The sequence below is a fragment of the Cygnus atratus genome, chromosome 2, assembly GCF_013377495.2.
Source record: "Cygnus atratus isolate AKBS03 ecotype Queensland, Australia chromosome 2, CAtr_DNAZoo_HiC_assembly, whole genome shotgun sequence".
Lineage (NCBI taxonomy): Eukaryota > Metazoa > Chordata > Aves > Anseriformes > Anatidae > Cygnus > Cygnus atratus.
The window spans coordinates 145,173,809-145,191,199 of NC_066363.1; the positions used below are offsets into that span (position 1 = coordinate 145,173,809).

Here is a 17,391-nt window from a genome sequence, read left to right on the forward strand (position 1 = left end):
ATTCATCTGACTTGAATAATTGTATTTGCCATCTGGAAAATACTCTGTATGACATGGGTAGATCAAAGTTAGCTGATGAAAATGGAAGATGAAACTAGAGCTTACTGCTCAGGCTGATCTGCCCAAGATGGCAGCACTGAAATGCAGCAGTAAAAAAGGCCAAGCTGAATAATTTAAAACACTGACCAAATTTTCTGGGCAGCTGTATGTAAGTTTAATTATGTTATTGTTTTCCATAATTTCAGATTAAATTATAATGAACTTTAAAGTTTTGGAAAACTGTAAAACTTAGTGATAAGTGATCTATTGTTAATGATTGCATAAGTAATTTAGAGTGCTTTTATTAATACCTGATTCTATTAGCTAGCTGTGATGTAAAACTATCTAACTAACTAACTAATTTTAAAAATCGCTCTCTTCAGTCCCGGCGGTAATCTTAGGTAAATTAGAGACAACAATCTTTAAAACTGGGAGAATACTGTTAATATTCTGCTGGGGGGGGGGGGGGGCGGAATAAAAAAGAAAGTTTATTTTTTAGTGGAAGACTACAGAAACAAGACAGGATAAATAAATTGAGAACACTTACTCAGATTTAAAGAATAATAATGTTCCTCTAGCAGATGTTAAAGTGCATGTGCCTGAGTTAATTCATGTACATGAACAAATGCAGATAAACATAGGCACTTTTATACCCCTTACCTCTGAATTAAATGTTTAGCTCAGAAAGCTTGCCTGAATTAAATCTAGAGTAATGGAACATCATATGGAATATGAATTCTTTCTGCTGATCTAAGTAATTTCATATATCTTTATATCTTCATGTCACAGTATACATTTCACTTACATTCCAGTATTGGCAGCTCTAACATTACAGGAAAATAAGATGGTTTTATAACTATATTCTAATATAATAATAAGTTTAAGCAGTATTTGCACAATGGGTGTTCATATCCTGTCTTTTTGAAGGTAGGAGTGTGTGAGTAAGGCTGGGAAATTACAAGTTCCATCTATAAACTAACAAGAGGGAAGGTACTCATGTAAAAGAGAAACCAGTTGGAAAATTGCATATTCCAGAGGGAACTACAACATAAAACAAAGAAAGGGGGGAGTGTTAATTTCTGTTTGCTTTTTGGCAAAGGCTCATGGCCCATCAAATGTCTTCTCTTTGGCCATTATTGGCAGGCCTGCTTCCCTTGTGCTGCGCTCTGGCCAGTCTTCATGAATTAAATAGGGTTGGGAATAATCAATATTTATAACAAGAAATCTCTGAGAATCAAGGAAACCCATAATCTACAGGAAATTATGTTGATTCAGTAAATTACATCAGTTCTTTTGGTTAATGAAATAAGTGCAGATTGTGACTCTAGCAAGGTACCCAGTCATTGGAACCAGAAAGGTCTGGGAGAGATTGAAAAAAAATCGAGGTGTTAAATATTATTTTTCTCTTATCTCAGTAGTGCAATGAGAAACAAAGATACTCTTTAGCTCAGTACATACCTGTGCCTAGTATTGAACCATTATGTCTTGGCTTTTGTCTCTGGTATCAAAGATTTCTGTACACTCTTCTGTGCATCTAGGCAGTAGTCTCCACTTCTTCATGTTCTTCAGGCAGGTTCATTAACTCAATATTTTTGAGGCAATAGTGCTATAAATGAGAACCATTTTAACTTCCTTCACATTTTGTGAGCATAAGAAAAGGAATTACAGACTTGCCAGATGTTGGCTAAAGTACTGATATTTTTCAAGCCTAAATTTCATGTACTTTTCTAATTGACTAAGTTCACTGCTGCTAACACCAGTGTTAGACATCTCAGCCAGAATGTTTTATGGAATTTCACAGGGTTCTGAAGACCTCCCAGTGAATAAGCTCTGTAGAAAATTCATAAAATTTCACTTTAAAAATAAAACGCAAAATTATTGTAATCCATGTTGAGAAGCAGAAATCGTGTTTCAGATTGTGTCAGACCGTATGTTGGTCTTACTGTTTTTGTCAGTATAAGAAAGTCGTCAGGCAAATCCACCCTGCACACTCCTTAAGATTCATTGCAATGAAATCACAGACACAATAACACAGGCACTGTAATGGATATCTCTGCTTTCTTTTCATTATCCAGTCTCCAAATCATCATGATGTTAATTATGGAAGTCATTCAAAATATTCTAGGCCAAGATTTTTCATGTGTTTCAGTAATACAACTCCAGATACCCTAAAAAAAAAAAATAATAAATTTGATTTTCAGGAAAAGCTAGCCATTCAACTAGCTAGCTGAAAAGCTTTTCAACTTGAAAAAGCAGGTTATATCATTAATTTTAAAATAAAGACTCAAACTATATTCATTCAAAGCCTATGTGCTTGAAGTATATATGGAGTAATGCTACAGATCTGTAATGTTTGGCCAAAGTTCCTTCTCTCCTTTCTGCTTCTCTGCTTTCAGTGGGACCTCAGGGAGTCTTATAATTTTAAAATTTACTACAGAGGGGTGTTTTTTATAGTATTCAGGATCTGTAGTTCTTAATTTTTCCTGCTTCCTCTCTGTTCACCAGTTTCTTTCTGTCCTCTATACTCAATGAAAACATTTTGCAAACCGAAGACTGGTGGTGGTGGTTTTGCACAAGGCAGAGATGCAGTGAGTGAATGTATGGGATGAGAGGATAACATGGGCAGCAGAAGATGTATGGCAGGAGGACAAAGCAGATTCAGCATCCTCAGATCCAAGTGAGTGAGTGTTGTGCTGCTGTGTCCCCTGCATGCCACAGACCCAGCCACCTGCCCTTATTCCCATCCTTGCTGTGCTCCCAGAGGTCCTACTCAGCAGGGAGAGCTGATAGCAGCCTCCTGTGAGGTACCCTTCCCATTTCACAGCACACTCCAGTATTGTAAAACACTACAGAGTCACAAAGTCAGTTAGATAAGATGTCAAAATACATCCAGTCCAGCTATTCTGCCAGGTTTCCTTGCTGCAGCAGGGATGGGAAGATACACAGCTGGGGCAGTGAGTCCTTCATTAGTTCCATATTAATCCCCTACCCAGTGGCAATAAATAGTTGAGGGAGTTCAGAGATGGAATCCTTAGAGGCAACCACACAGGGAAAGCACGTAAAACCAAGCACTGTCCATTTAGCAAACCATGCTCTTACTTAAAAGACCAAAATCCAAAATTAAGTTGAATTTTGACTCTGCTGCATGACCCATCATCTGCATAGAGGGGCAAAGGCACCCAACCACAGCTTGTCTGTCTGCCCAGTCTCCTGGTGTCACCTGGTGCATCAACAGTTGAGGAGTCCAAGTCTCAGCACTAAGGTGTCTAACGAGCTATCATAAAATTTTGTCTTCATAAATCAGTATTAATTATAGAAGTGGCAAGAAGAGGAATACCCTGAAATGAAGACAGCCTTCAACTTTGATCCAAATCAAATGTTTCATTGTCAGCATAGGCAAAGCCAGGGAGGATATTTGGGAGTGTCTGACTGTCAAAGCAAAATTAGCATTCTTAGGCTGCTCTCAGGCAAAAAATGCAGTGATCAATGATGAGCTGTAAGAGGCAAAGTGGTATCAAAAATGTCTAGGACAGAGAGAGAGGGAACAAAGGAAAAAAAATTCCAACAAAATAAGGTCAAACTGATAACCGCAGGAAAGAAGAGAGGCACCCTCAAAACTTTCCCCATCCAGTTCCCTTTACCTCCTTGAGCATCTCATTTGTAGCGGCTCGTTTTGGTGAGAAGTCTGCATTGCACATCTTTATGGAGTTCAAGGGCAGTGTAGCAATAAAAACAGAGATGTGGTGGTTCAGGACAAACAGTGAGAAATGGGTAAACTTTCGATTGCCCACATTAGAAATGCATGAAACCCGTTTATCTGCATTTACCACTGCCGTGGGCAAAGTAAGCACTTGCACAAAGCAACAGTCAGGCACAAAAAAAATAAAATGGCAGGATTGACCACCCCTGCTGACTTAGGAAAAGCAGACTGGCTGGGGTTTTGCCACTGAAGGACAACTAAAAGCCATGGTCACAGAGGAACAAGGACCAGTTCTGAGCTCCCCGGTACAAAAAAGACAGGGATCTCCTGGAAAGAGTCCAGTGGAGGGCCACAAAGATGATACGGGGCTTGGAGCATCTTCCCTATGGGGAAAGGCTGAGAGACCTGGGTCTGTTCAGTCTGGAGAAAAGAAGACTGAGGGGGGATCTTATCAATGTTTACAAATATCTTAAGTGTGGGAGACAGAGGGATTTGGCCAACCTCTTTTCAGAGGTTTATAGGGACAAGACAAGGGGCAATGGCCACAAAAAGGATCACAGGAAGTTCTGCACCAACATGCAGAAGAACTTCACAGTAAAGGTGATGGAGCACAGGAACAGGCTGCCCAGGGAGACTGTGGAGTCTCCTTCTCTGGAGATATTCAAGACCCGTCTGGACGCCTACCTGGACAACCTGCTCTAGGGAACCTGCTTTGGCAGGGGGGTTGGACCCGATGATCTTGAGGTCCCTTCCAATGCCTACAATTCTGTGGTTCTATGATCCCTCTGGCAGCTGCTGGCTGAAAATGAGGGTCTTCAGGGAGCTGCAGCTGAAGTTTTACCCTCAACCCTGCATACAGACTTTGAGCAACAAAATTCAGTCTTGATGCACAGCTGAGAATCTGCTCTAACCAGGACCAACACAGCCCCACAGACTATAGATTTCTAAACACTTCAGATTGACATTAGCTGCCAAGAAAAACCCCATACTGCCTTTTTCCACATCACTGACTGCTCATTTTACCACCACATACTCACTGCTAACACAGGTGTTTTTGTCACTGCTCTGTGAACTGGATCAGGGAAGTAAAAGTCACCTTTTTGGGGGCAAGTGGGAGACAATTAGTTCCCCACTCTGGTATATCTCATGGAAACACAAATATTTGTGCAAGTAGAAAGAAGAAAGCAGCACAGGGCAGATAGGAGTGGGACTGCTTCATCTCCAGTTTGAAATGTTGCTGAAATTGTGGCCTCAGGCAGTTGATAGTACGAAAATGTCCTGACTCTTCCAAGGCATGTTTCCAAAAATCAGACAATATCTTGTATGATAGTGGTCATATCCAACACTTCCTAAAGTCCCTGAAATTTTACTATACTTATGCATTAAATGGCTTCATGCTCTCATTATGATTAACCTTCATCAAGGACATACTGGCCTTTTTTTTTTTTTTTTTTTAATGTAATCACCCATCTCACTCTTGCTCCATTAATATTTTTGCAGTCCTTTTGTTCCAATCTGAAATTCCTATCTTTTCTGTTATTATGACAGGCTTTCTGTCATTACTCTATGGCCAAATGTTTTAATCATCTTAGACTATATGCAGGGTAAAGCCTGTCCTTTAATATATGCCAGTAATTCTGGGAGTTGTGTTACTCCATGTCTGCTCAACAGCAGCACTGTCTCTCTTCTGGAAAAGGAGAAAGCTGTCTTAAGTGGCCTATGTATGTAAGTAAACTTCTCTATTGCTTTTTGCTGTACTTAACCTGAAACAAGTTATATATAACAGTTAATTGTGTGCTTTTCCTGAAAAGGTTTTTGATATACTAACTAACTTGTCCAGCACACACACAAGAGGATATTGCATAATGCCATATGAAAACATCACAGCAATCTATGGCTTTCAATGTATACATGATGTCAGAAAATAATCAAGTGCATCTTCAGTGACAAGAATTATATGATTTGTTAAAAAAAAAGCATCTAGATTTATTTTTTTTAATGAATAATTAAGGATTTTTATGTAGAGTGGCTTCCATGAAGGAACTTGCAAAAATACTCATTTAAACGTGGAATATAGATACAGACTGGGATTTTCTACTGTCAAACCAAAATCTTCCTAGAATGGGAAATGAAATAAAACTTATGAAGTTCAAAGTAAAGCTCAGAAAACATGTGCTGAAACAAGTCCTTTTTCAGAAATCAAGTTTTCATAACAGACCTGAAGCATTTTGTATTAAACAACAACAACAAAAATCTTTGCCCTTTTCTGTGCAAGAAAAATTGGGCTGTTTCAAAACTGTTTGTAATTATAACAGCTTGGAATGGATGGTCATGTTCAGTTCTAGGAAACTGGAAGCATGGGAATGTTCATTATTGTTGTCTCTTTATTTGTATTACTAGAAGCTAAAGATTTGACCACAAAATTTATAATGTAAGACGAGAAAATAGGAGAATGATCTATTTGATCAAGTGCAGACATCTGTTATGTACATATTGTATAACTGTCTACAACTGAGCTAAATAATAAGAATACTCCCTACCAGTATTAGACAACATTCCTCCCTTAGTTAAGCGGATGTATACATAAAATGGACCTAAAAGTCCTTCCATCTTTAAAGCTAACTCAGACAACTATAGCAGATTTCAGAAATTGAAAATCAGATAAAGCTGCCCCAGCCACCCTCATCAGACATGGGGAATGAGTAAACAGAGGCAGCGAATATGTTAGTGATCAGAAAGGCTCAAGGCCATTCTCTGATCTGAAGTCAGTGGCACATACTTTTGCTTGCAAATGTGCTGCTCCCCAAAAATCTACCCATGCCCAAGCAGCATGGTAAGTGGCTCAGGATGTACCCCATGGCTCCTAGTGCATCTCACTGGAAAACTGTCCTCAAGAGAATGGGTAAAAGTAACACAGAGCCTTTCATACATACTACTTCCCTGGAGAACTTGGAGAGGTCTCCTCAGTGCTAGCTGCCCAGCTATGCCCAGCACCTGGCTGGAAGCACATAGTTGGCCCCAGCCAAAGTGTGCTAGGGACGGCTCTAGCCACTAAAACTTGAAGATGGTCATTATCCAATGCCTGTGAATATTCTCAGCTTGATTTATAGATAATACAGAAGTTAGCCAAAGAGCCTTGTTGATGGGTATGATAGTGATGTCAGTGCATCAACAGTCTAGCATCTTATGCTTAATTGCATGACTTAATGTATAATTACCAGGGATTTATTGCAATGAGTTATTATGGAATTGTAAATAGATGGAAAAGTCTTTATGTGCCTGTTAAGAGTCATGTGTTTAACATGGGCAATTTTGTACTTGCTTCCAGCTCGGGTCTCTTAGTGGCCTGTGTATTAGAGAGCTCTCAATACACTCCACCGTTTCCATCTACAGATGTGCTTCAGGTTTTTTGTACTTGGTCTCCAAGTGCTCCCTCCCACATATACCATACCGATAAGGGAGAAATATGGACAGAATTTGTGAATGTTTATAATCACGTAGGCTAAATGGGACCTCTGGAGATCATCCAGGCTGCACCTCTCCAGAGGGTGACTATGACCATCTAATAAGCTCCTGCTCTGACCATTTGACTGACTGCATAGGAAGATGTGGTTCATAATATGCATTTACAGCTGGGTTTTCAGAGTATGCAACATGAATACAACCCTTAGGGAACATTAGCTTTGAAAAAACACCTTACATTTCTGAAAGGCTTCCACATCTCACACATTCATACCCTGAAATCTGTTTCCAGTTTTATCAGATCCAATCATGGAGAAGAATATCCTACTTTTAAAAAGGGAAAGAAAATCTAATTTTGCTTTGCAAGAATCTTTCTTAATAAAATAGCTCATAAGAAAATATCTAGTTCCCTTCCTTCAAATGATAATTTAGAAAGCTTCCCTAATCCATGTTTGCACTTCTTTATTGTCCTGTTTTCTTAAAAGAATGATAGAGTGAGGAGAGAGCTAGTCTATGTGTGCCTTTCCTTTTTGTACTGCAAATCATAAATGACATTACACTGAAATAAGGCCACAGAAGCTGCATTGCAGTTGCAAAACAGTGTTAACCTTAGCGTTTCTGTGGCAGATTTAAGTCATCATCTTTACACAGCATTGTAGCAGTTTTTGTTCTTTTTAAGTATATTTATTTTCTATTCCTTTAGATGGTTATGTTTCTTTTCTGGCCAGCTCCACTGATGCTGTATCAGCGTTGATGGAGCTGTTCAGAGCTACGTGACAGAACTGTCACCGTATCAATCTCACCATTAAGCTGTCAATTCCACAGCAGCATTTGGAAGTGAATCAGACACTTCCACTGACATTGTAACCACAATGTGTGAAAGACACTTCTATTCCTTTGGCTGTGCAGAAGATGCTTTCATTTACAGAAAGGACCCACTGAAGCTGGTGTTCTGCACACAAGGATCAGTCAGACACTTCAGGGAAATCAAGGGAAGCTGGTGTCAGTATAAACTCCACCTCCATCAGGTTTCAGCTGTCCCAACAGTCCAGTGTAATTGCCCATCATGTTTAAACTTACCGTATGGACACATAAACTGAACTCTTTTACTGACATTCTGCTGTTTCATTGATTTTATATCCCCACCTACTGTCAACACAACTTTATAAAGACAGTGTCAAAGCAGAAGTTACTTTTCTGTGATTCATAAATAAATAAGGTTATATAACTATCCAATATCTTCCCCAAGAGTATAATATTGAAAGCACCCTCTTTCTCCTTTATACAGAAAAGAGCACACACTGCTAATTCATTCTGTCCGTTTTCTTATGCATCAGCTCCTATTCCTATACTTTTTCTTTTTTTAACTTGATGTGTTTATAAATTTTGATGAGGGTCAGGACCTGCTTATAGCTGATGATCTTTTATATTCTGGGCCAAAATGTGTACCTGGGACAAAAAAGTTCTGACCTATGTCAAGCTGGCAGTAGTAAAACCTGAAGAGGAAATAATCAAGGACATTGCTTCTAGAACAAGAAGTCTGTAGATTCTTAGCACAAATATAAGCCCTATAATCACATATTAAGACTTGATAAAAATGTCAGTGTGCACTTATATGAGCTGTTTGCATGTGGACCTGCTGTTAAAAGAGGAAGGCATTAGCACTGTAAGTAGGCTATCCAAATAGTACAACCACAAAGGAAAATTTGAGGTCATCGGCTCTTACAATTATGAGCTCACAAAAGTATATGGAGACAGAATTGCAATATTAAGCACTGGTTTTGATTCTGATAAATGACAGATTCCACTGGTCAGGGTTAGTTCTGTAACACGAATGCAAATTAGGAGTAACTCTTCATGTTATCCTTTAACAGGTGAAAATATTTGATTATTTAATTTTAACCTTCTCTCTCAGTTTACATATATATATACACTCTCTCTCTCCATATAGCTCTATATGTATATAGTTTATGTATAATACTTACATAGAGACAGTGTATATGTGTAAATATATAGTCTCCTAACATTCATACTGACAAGCTTTTGCATATACCACCTTTTTCAAACTGCATAAAGCTTAAGCATAAAGTTATGTCTCCAAAACTAGTTTCCCCTGCCTTTGAAAGCTTTTTTTCTTTTTTTTTTTTTCTTTTTCCCTTTACTACAGTTATTATTTTTATTAATCTCAGGAAATTAAAAAGAGACTGAAAATGCATAGGGTCTGCATCTGAATTGTCTGAAAGAATGAATCTCAGGGGGAAGTTATTTTTGGCATGGTGTTTCTAAAACTGAGCTCCAGAACATTTGTACTCTAACATTATAAACAGATTTTACCATTTTGTATTACTTTAAAACATTATTTTGCATGAGATGAACAGTCTCTCAACCATGGAGATGAGTCCAAACCTATGGAGAAAGGAAATTACAGCATAATGGAAATGATGGCTGGGAGCCATACCACCCTGGGCTGTGAGCTCATCCACACAGAAACGCCAGGCTGAGCTGATATGGCCAGTTCTTCGATTCGGGATCTCTGAGGAAACCTCCAAGGCTGCTGGAGGAAGTGGTGGTGGCAACTTTGTAGGTGGTACACTCTGTTCCTGAGTCACCATTGAGTCAATAACCTGTGTGATGGGAGCGAGCAGTATTTCCTGGAAGAGTTGCAGGCATGATGGAAAACCACAGTCCTGAGTATCAGCAGTTATTTAAAGACCTCTGTGGACTTTGAGTGAAAGGTAGAATTGTTAACCCTGGGATACTGATCACATTTCAGTATCAGCCTATGTCATCCTCAAAATTATTCCAAAATTTGTTCCACCTTGAGGCAGCAGAATAAAACCATCAACATAATGGCAAGCTGCTGGATGGAGTATTTTAAAATGTTCAAAATCCACTGAAACAGACTTTTGCTCTACATCTTGTCATTGACTTTAATAAGTTTTCGATGACATATAGAGTCTATAATGCAGGACTAAAATAGGGCCAATCTATTTTTGAAGGTGCTCCTTTTCTTTTCATGCATTCATTGTTTGTGCAATTCTGCTTTTGCCTTTCAGCCGAAATCATCAGCCGTTACTCATAGATACTGTCAGGCCATGTCAAGCTCTCAGAACAGCTCAGCTCTGGATTGTCTTCCTCCCCAGCCCCACTATGCTGTAGTGACACTGTGACATTACATTTTCCCCAGAAACAATGACATGAATCTGATTTATAACTGGTGGTAAAACTTTATTATTCAAGTTTAGATGTAACAGACATCTTTGCTGCCTGAAGATTGTTTGCATAAGAAATACACCAAGAACATGTTTGTGAGTAGAAATGAACATGCACTATGAAAACCAAAAAACAAAACAAAACAAAACAAAAAAAAAACACATCCATGTGTTGTAAGGACAAAACAACAAGAGCCAACATTCTAGAGTCAAATCAGGGCTACAAGTTTAATGATGGTTTTTAGCAACATGAAGTCATTCTTTATTAAGTACTTTTTTTTTTCCTTTTTTTTTTTCTCTCCTTTTCCTGCTGGTGAATTTTCTATAAGCTAAATTTACAATGGCATTTTGAGATGTTTCCTTTTCTCCTGTTCTCCTTCTACACAGAGCTCAGAGACCAAAATGATAGGATACAGCACAGAAAACTGTGGTTGCTGCTACAATGCTAATTCTAAGCATTTTACTTTGCTAAGTGTACTCAAAAAAAAAAAAAAGTATTTATTTGGCTGGGAACCATTAAATTATTGTCTTTTATCCTCTTAAAAAGAGGTAAATCTGGATTATATGTGATTATCGTATAGGTAGCATCTCACCAACTGCTAGCTTTCCAGAGCTGGTTGAATGAAAGAAAATTGTGAGGGAGAGGGTAAGGAGGAATCCTATTCCGGGGTGAGGAAATTCTACTCGGCCTATCTTAAGTTTATAAAAAAAAGTTTAGAAGGGATTTTTTACTTATCTATCACATTTGGGATACGTTGACAAATTACTCACTATCCTTTGCCAAGCATAACTGTCTCCACAGAAGCAGAAGGAAATGTTTCTACCCTTCTGGCTGAACAGAAGTGACCTTCTAATCTCTTTGGCTTTTCCTGACCAGTATTAGGAATTAGCATGTTAATTTAGCCAAGAAAAATCAATACAGGAGCAAGAATGGGAATATATTCATACGTCCTGGGCAAAAAGCAGATAGTAGACAACATCCTCAGCGCATAAAGCAAGTAGTTTTGACTACAAAGCAACGCCGTCCCGTCCAGAGATGGACTTGAAAGTCTGTCCCTGAACTGAGCACTTATCCACAGTTGCCAAATCAGGTCTCCCCACTGCACATCCACTACTTTTCAGCACTGTATACAATTAGCACTGGTCACTTTTGTCCTGCTCTCCCTCTAGGTGAAAAAAAAAAAAAAAGAACAAAACCAAAACCACAATCTCTTACCCTCAGTGTGCCTCAACTGATATGTCTCTGCGTTCTCTGTTTTAAAACTGACACAAGTGCACCAATACATCTTTTAGCCAAAGCAAAGATGCAGTATATCCAGTGCCATCCTCACCCACCCCTGACCTTTCCGGATGGTCCACGAAAACTTCAGGGAGGAGTTTCATCAGCACAGAGGCAATTAGGTGCAAAACTTCTGTTGGTAAGTGCTGAATTTAGCACCTGAACTACTCAAACTGTGCTCTGGAAAACCTTCCTCTCCTGCTGCATTAACCTAGGGGGCAGGAGCCACAAAGTGATAGCTGAAGGACAGTTTGATTTGCAGAAGATGCTGCATGAGGGTTGCCACTGTACAGTGTTCATTCTTTAGAAAATGGAAATTTTGCCCTGCTTTGCAAGTTTAGATACTGCATGCTCTCTGTTTCTGAAGCTTCTGCTTAGTCTGGGATCCAATCTGAGATACATTTTCAGATCTCCAACAACCATTCACTGGTGAGAGAAGTGCAACACCTTGAAGACACTGGGTTGTTGAGTACAAATAATGATTCCGTGAAGTTAAACTTTTAGTGCTGTACATTGATCCAAATGCAGTGGGTGCAGTAATTAATTGTGTGTGCTAACACTGGTTTCCACCTGAGAGTTATTACACGAGATTTTTCTTTTTCAATGCCAGGATTTATTTTCCTTTTGCTTAATATCCATTGTGAAGGAGTCTGGAAAAGGGATGGAACCACCTCTCTTTTGTTAAGAAACAAAACTGTGCTCCCCACATCCCAATCAAAGAGAACAGGCTATGGCAAAATCCCATTTCTTACAAAGCACAAATCTTAGAACATCTCAATATGTCATGGCAAGAACAATGAACTTTCCTCAAATTTTATTTGCACCATCTAGGTGTACTATTAATATCCCAAACTCTGTCCTGTTCTTTGCACTCATAAGATTTCATTTCTTCTCATCCCCAAACCCTGGTGGGTGCATTTCTCCTTGTTGGCCTCTTGCTTCTGAGTAACAAGAGGTATTATGAAGTACAGGGTGGTGCTCAAGTTTTATAATGCGCATGTCCCCCATAAAATATTTTGCCATGAAGATGCAGCTTCCATCCATGAAGAAGCCACAGGCAGGTCTTGGAAGAAGTAAGTCAAAACAGTAACTACTGATAACCGGCAGGCAGCTAACTCTGAAGCCAATAAAATTACTGCTAAGTGAGCCTAACATTTCTTGGAAAAGCTGAAAAGGACACACACTGGACCCTGACGTAACAAAACGAGGGCAATCTATTTCAGTCCCCACAGAAATAAACAGAAACAAAAAATACCCAACAAAAATAAATCAACAAAAACCAAGTCAGAACTTATTACTGGAGAACAATAGTAAAAACATAACCAGACATTGTCCGGCACTGGTATCAAGCAGGAGATTCATCTAAAAATAGAAGAAAAAGAATGTGGCCCAATATCCTTTGCTAACCTAGAACACTATTAAAGGGTTATAGAACTCAACCACGAACAGATTGAGTGGGATTTTCCATATGCTGCTCACCAGTATAGAAGCAATGTGTGGAGCAGGAAGGAATGCAAGCCTAATGCTGAACAATAGCCTGTCTGTGCCTAACAAATCAGAGAAACTGTGCAAGAATGTTTCATCTGTGTGAAAATGTAACACCTAAAATACTGCCAAGGTCAGCAAGACCTTTGGAGATCAGCTGCGTAAGTGCTTCTCATGCATGGTGATGGTCATTGCCGGCTGCTTTAGGCACATCATTTTTCTAAAGACTATCAAAGTGCTGAATGTTTAGGCCAGTTCCTCCCTGTTTTTCCTTTTGCCAACCCCTATAAGACATTTCCTATCACCTCTCCTTTTATCTTCCACCTCCCTTTCTATCTGGTTAACTATCTTATAAGTGCACCAAATGCTAGAAGGGAGAGTGGTGAGATTCAGGTAAGTTAAATACAAGAACTTTTTTTTCTTTTTATGATGCTTTAGTTTCAATTACATGAAAATCTGAGAAAGGCGGCATGTAAGTGAGATCAGAATAGGACCCTTTACATATAATCTCAAGTGAGGACTTAGTCCAGAGATATCTTTATAGAACATTTTAAAAAATAAAATGCATGAATGGAGAAATAAAAGACAACATAATATCAGAAAGACATTTTAAACTTCATTCGCTGCAACATTCATGAACCAGTTGAGCTACACCTGCCATCCAACCGTAAGGAACTAAGACCCTGCACTGCGAAAAAGAAACAAACCCAAACAAAACAAAAAAGCAACTGCGTAATATTGTAAAAATGGAGTGCAATGCTACTACAGAATGCAATAAAACATCAGTGCTGCATCGTCAAACAGCACTTATCAAAATAATTTCTGAAATGTTTCTTCTGAAACACAGACAAAGCAATAAAAAGAGGATATATGTTTATCATTTTAAGCATAACAATGTGAGTTAAGAGCTTAAGAATACAAAAGTACTTGGAATGAATAGTGCTACCCTTTTTTTCCTAAGTAGGCATAAAAATATTTTCATTTCCTTCTTGTTTTTCCATACCATTAATATCAACAAATTTCATTCATTTCATGTTATCGTTTACAACTTTAATGCACACACACAGAAAAAAAGATACCTACTGCAATAGAAATAGTTGCTTCATTACCTTGTTTGCTACATTTGCAAATGTAAACAGCGAGGCAGAGCCAGAACTGACTCTAATGCATGATGGAATATCTTTGTTGCATACGTACACTGTAGAAAATAATTATTCAATATGTCAGGCACCATTATTTGAAATGTAATACATTAATATTTACTAGAAAAATAAGGTTTTTTCTATTTGTTCTCCCAACTTCTTTAATGAAATAAGTTAATCTGACAGTGCATCCAGTAGCTTGTAATATCTTCTACATCCCTGTGGCAAAATAATAAACTACTGGTTGGGACACTATAATGAAAATGATTAAAGTCAGTTCTTGTACACCCTTGTAGCAAGCATGGAGGCTCGTCTAACAGCACCTTTAACCAATTATTTAATATTTAGTTATTTAGCCCTATTTCCCTGAGCAGTTATGCTGAGGAGCTTTCCCTTCATGGATAGTTTTTACAAAGCTTTAAGTATTAAAAAGTACTATGAAGACATTTAATGCTACTTAGCAAAAGCTGGTGTAAGTCTACTGAAGGGATTGACTGGTATGTATAGCAATGTTAAGCCTGTGGAGAAGTAACCTTAGACTTTAAGGTTTAGAAACGCAATATATTAAAATATATTAAAATAAAATACAGCAGGTTACCTTGTTCTATGCAAATTAAACCTTGAGTGTGGCTTCTGTATTAGAGACTTCACTTGCAAAAAATGGTTTTCCTAGACTAAAGTGTGCTAGAAAGAATGTAGTGATAAAATGGTAGCTAAAAATCAGCTGAGTCTGAGAAACATCTAGGTGAAATTGCTGCCAAAGCTTTGAGGAAAAGGTGATCCTAAGGCATGTTGTAGGGCAGAAATTAGCCCAAATTAAAGAAAAGAAAATGACCTTTTAACATCTGTATATTTAACAAGTCTAGTTCTTATATACAATGTGCATATGTTCACTATACCCCTGCAGCAGTATATACATATACACATCTTTGCACTCTTGCCAGTTATGTCTCTTACACAATAGCAAAGGTATTAAATGTCCGGTAAAATTTTCTCAAAGTTAATCGCCATGATTCACTGCATTCTGGCTAGCTTTGGTTGGCCATGTCCCATACCACTATCTTCTCCCCCTTCTGGCCACCATCCAACTGTTCTTTTTTTCTTGGTAACCCACTCATTTAAAAGAAAAAATTAGGAGGGGAAAAAAAAAAAAGAAGAAAAAGGAAGAAAAAGAAAAGAACAAGGGATTTAATATTGGATAAGGCATGCTCTCTATATGAAGTGCTTTATAGGTCTTCACAAGACATTACAAGCTATTGAATTCCCATCAAGGAAACCTATTTCTGTTTAATTGTGCTAAGTGCTAAGGTTTACTCTTTAGGTTTTCCATTCTTTTCAGCTTGTGCATTGTTCCTGTGTAGGCCCCTCTGGATGTGAGTTGTGAAGTCATACTTGTCCGTGCAAAGATGCTGGCATATGCTGCACTGGAAAGGTCCACTGTCACCATGGCAACTCATATGCAAAGCATACATCACTTCATCCAGAAAGACAATGCCACAGTGCACACACTTGGTAGAAAGTTCATCTTGAGTACTTCTATCAACTTTCTCTGTTTTAACTACATTCAAGGGACCTTCATTTTTTACATTTGGTGGTGCCTTACTCTTTTCCTTGGAGGCACCGTTTGCAGTTGGCCCAGGTCTGGAATGCTTTATCGCCAAATCTAGAGGAATGTCATTGTCTGATCCGACAGCTGAAAAATGAGGAGGCAGATTAAAGGTGGGATAAGGCACATAGTTTTGGCAAGGATTTGGTAGGCCAGGCACATGACTCAAGTAGTGTGGATTCCCAGGAACAGACAGCTTATATTTACTCCAGAATCTCAGCCAGTCAGCTTCACTCTGAAAGTCATTGTGTACGAACGGAAGTCCAAAGAGTGGGTACTGGTATTTTTCGATAGGGCTTCCAGGCGGTGAATAGTTTGGGTGTTTTGCAGGTCTCATGTATTTTTCTATCGGGCTGCCTCTCTCTGAGCTTCCTTTCCCTTCTGATATTGATGAACTGTTTCCTGGGTCTCCAGTACTTTCCTGAGGACTTTTTATCTGAATGTGCAAAGGTTGCATCCTTTTGTGAATATCCAGAGTTTGGCTGACCAATATTGGCTGCTGAGCAGAATGGCTTTTAGTCAATGAACCTTGGGCCTCATATTTACTGAGGCTGGGAAGCTGAATTTCTCTCTGATGACCTTCAGTTAAATGATCCTCTGACCTCCTTTCTAAGGGGCTTCCATTGACTTGTTCCTCACTGCTACCCCTCTGCTGTTTGTTTAGCTGCTCAGCCTGAAGTGCCTCCGGGTTAAGGCGCTTTCTTGTTCGTCTCCTAATGATCTGCTCACCATTGTTCTGCTTAATGATGTTTAAAGGCCTGGGAGTCTGCATGGAACACACACATAATGAACAAAAGGAAAAAAAAAAGAGACATTAAACAAATCTGCAAGACCACGTTCATGCACATTTATCTTTTCTTTTGTGAAGAGCTATAATATAAGAGAGTTTAATGGGAATGACTATTTGTAACAAATAAGGAAAGTCAACCAAAATGCTGGTACCTGGCCTGTCATGTTAAAAATAAACTATGAATTGGTTTGTTTTATCACACTAAGTCAACAGTCTTCAACATACTATACCTGTTTACTTAAAAGGGAATGAAATGTCCAAGCTGTCAAAGCACTTCTTACCCCTTACTCCTGAAAAATTCTGGGGGAGACATGCTGAAAGACACCATGTCAGAAGAGCTGGTACCAGGCAGGGGTTTGCACAGATCACACTACAACAAGAATTGGGAAATACTTACCTTGACACCCAACCCCCTACACCATGGATGGAAAATGACAATGAATACATGTCTTACTGATCATGGCCACTATCACCTAGCAGAAGGGCTGTAAGTCCACAGTGGTGGTGAGTAGGATGATGGTGGTGGGAAAGGGACCAAGAAAGATGAAGAAAGCCCAGACAAAATGTTTTCCTAAGCTCCAAAAGGATGAAGGGACCTCGGTATCAACTCCACCTCCTTCATCTCTACTGTATTTCTTCCTAAATGTCTTGTCCAAATGCACACACAATCCTATTT

The 17,391-nt window shown here is 38.8% G+C and overlaps 1 protein-coding gene across 6 annotated transcripts in view; it reads right to left on the reverse strand.

Annotated features, from left to right (window-relative positions):
- Window positions 1-9,913: 9,913 nt before the first annotated feature.
- Window positions 9,914-17,391, reverse strand: part of TRPS1 (transcriptional repressor GATA binding 1) — a 214,837-nt gene continuing 207,359 nt past the window's right edge. For all 6 annotated transcript variants that reach the window (XM_035556173.2, XM_035556171.2, XM_035556169.2 and 3 more), the window contains one exon: window positions 9,914-16,691. In XM_035556173.2, coding sequence (XP_035412066.1) covers window positions 15,630-16,691 — 1,062 coding nt within the window. In that variant the 3' untranslated portion in view covers window positions 9,914-15,629. The remainder of the gene's footprint in view (window positions 16,692-17,391) is intronic.